The sequence below is a fragment of the Enhydra lutris genome, unplaced genomic scaffold (assembly GCF_002288905.1).
Source record: "Enhydra lutris kenyoni isolate GAN:26980312 unplaced genomic scaffold, ASM228890v2 scaffoldscaffold17, whole genome shotgun sequence".
In the NCBI taxonomy this organism is placed as follows: Eukaryota; Metazoa; Chordata; class Mammalia; order Carnivora; family Mustelidae; genus Enhydra; species Enhydra lutris.
The window spans coordinates 31,273,837-31,276,011 of NW_019154101.1; the positions used below are offsets into that span (position 1 = coordinate 31,273,837).

Sequence of the window (2,175 nt, forward strand, 5' to 3'; positions counted from 1 at the left end):
ACTCTAAAGTCCCTTCGCAAGTTTTTAACCACACCGATCCCGTCTTTATACAACAAATGCAGTTTTGACAAGAGCATATGTAAGTGAGAAATACTGGCGCGGCATGGGGAAAAGAAGCATGCATGCAAAACACACGACGTCTGATTCCAGTCCCCCTTCGTTACCACCTAGAAATTGCAGTTTGGTTTTGGTCCTTTCCCTCTGGGGGTCTAGTGGGGTCTGAGATCTCTCACACGGCGTGGGAGGCTGCAGGACCCCACGCTCACCCTCCCGCCAGCCGAGTGCTCAGCCCCCCTCTTCCTCCTGGCCCAGCACCGCGGTCCCTCCCGCCTCTCTCCCCTCAGCCTCGGCAGCCGGTCGGTCCGCCGCTCACTTGAGCAAGTCCTTGGACTCGGCCGACAGCCGAGCCATGTTGGCGGTGGAGAGAGCCGAAAGGTGGGGCGGCGGCGGCATCTGGCAGATGGTGCAGGGGCAGGGCAGCCCGGCCCAGTGCTGGAAGCCGCTGCCCAGCTGCAGCGCGGGCGGTGTGGAGGGCGCCTTGAGCAGCGAGTGGGGAGGTCGAATAGTGCCGATGGCCGGCAGCGAGGCGGCGGACAGCGGGGACGAAGCGTTGCCGGATGAGAGCGCGCCGCCCAGGATGGGGTGCACAGCGTGCACGGCGTTGGCGGCGTGTGCTGGGTGGCCGGCGGAGTGGCCCACGGTCCCGCAGTGGAAGGCAGAGTGGTGGCCCCCGTAGATCTCGCCAACCAACCTCTTCATCTCCTCCAGGGAGCTGGTGAGCATGAGGATGTAGTTTCTGGCCAGCAGGAGAGTGGCGATCTTGGAGAGCTTGCGCACCGAGGGCCCGTGCGCGTAGGGCATGACCTCGCGCAGCCCGTCCATGGCTAGGTTTAGATCGTGCATCCTCTTGCGCTCGCGGCCGTTGATCTTCAGCCTTAACTGCTGTAGGTCCTGCTCCGACAGCTGCTTCTTGATTTTGTACTTGCTGCTCTCGCCCGTGGCCTTGGCGCCGGCCCGCGAGAGGCTTTCCCCAGGCATCTTTTGCACCATGTCGCCCTGCGTGGAAGAGACCGAGTTGAGACGGCTCTCCTGGTGGTGGTGGTGGCGGTGGTGGTGTTCCCTCAGATACATCTCATCCATGTCCGGCGATGAAGCTCTGCTGGAGACAGAGCTCGAATCAGAATTCATTTTATTACGGGGGATGCGGCCCTACCGTGAGGAGGATTTAGGTGGAAAATTAAAGAAAATCTTGAATTTAGAAAAATCTGCACCGCCCAGCGACCCACTTCTCAGCGGCAAGATGTGAGAAGAAAAGCTGAGGCGCTGCTTTCCCCCCCCGCCTTTCTCCCTCCCCACTCCCTTCTCTCGGTTCTGCCGTTTCTTGGACAGCGGGTTGGTGTATGCTTGGACTAACCTCACGCTGAAAAAGAGGGGCTTTTATAGAGCCGCGCCGGAGAAAAGAGACAAAAGGAACCCTCCTATCTATCCTGGGCTGGTTAGGATGACGTGCCATCATTCAGGGCGGTGCGCTTTGCTGTCCCATTTAGCAAGGATTCCTATTCATATTCATTGTGGGGCCGCCCTGGGACACCTCTGCTCAGAACCGCTAGGAGCCCCAAGGCACAAAACCCTCTGATTGACACACTCACTGCTCCAGCTCGCTCCTTCCTGATTTTTTTTTTTTTAACTTTACTCCCCCTCCCCCTCAATTTCCCCAACCAAGTCACACCTAAGGAACCGCGGACCGGAAGGAAAGGGGGCCCCGCTGTTGTCGAGATTCCTCTGGGTTTGGAGAGAGGAATGGAAACCTTCTCTTTTCTTCATAGCAACTCCCAAGTTTTGGGAAATGTGAGCAAAAAAAGTCCTATGGAACTGTTTCCAGAATAGAGATGAGGTTGGAGGGCAGGTTCCACGCGCACGGTGGGGGGTGTTTGTGGGAAAGAGAGGGGGACTGCGTGTCATGTGCACTGTCTGAACTGGTTTGCGTTAGATTTCTTTTCCTAATCCCTGACATTGTGTTCATTTTGTTTATTGGGACGTTCTGGTGTGGTTTCAATGGCTTGTCCATATCTGGTGAAGGGTTTGCCTCTGACATGGTTGTGGGATGGGTCTGTTTTTTTTTGTTTGCTTGCTTGTTTGTTTTGGTCCTCTCGTTTAAATAAACAGATTACTGAA

The 2,175-nt window shown here is 56.5% G+C and overlaps 1 protein-coding gene across 1 annotated transcript; it reads right to left on the reverse strand.

Annotated features, from left to right (window-relative positions):
* Nucleotides 1–369: 369 nt before the first annotated feature.
* LOC111147893 (oligodendrocyte transcription factor 3) lies at nucleotides 370–1,188 on the reverse strand. Its single transcript, XM_022504157.1, has one exon. It carries the CDS (start codon nucleotides 1,186–1,188, stop codon nucleotides 370–372), a length of 819 nt encoding a protein of 272 aa, XP_022359865.1.
* Between the last annotated feature and the right edge of the window lie 987 nt (nucleotides 1,189–2,175).

Excerpts from the sequence above, each read along its gene's own strand:
- LOC111147893 (XM_022504157.1), bottom strand. The coding sequence starts at position 1,188 with ATGAATTCTGATTCGAGCTCTGTCTCCAGCAGAGCTTCATCGCCGGAC.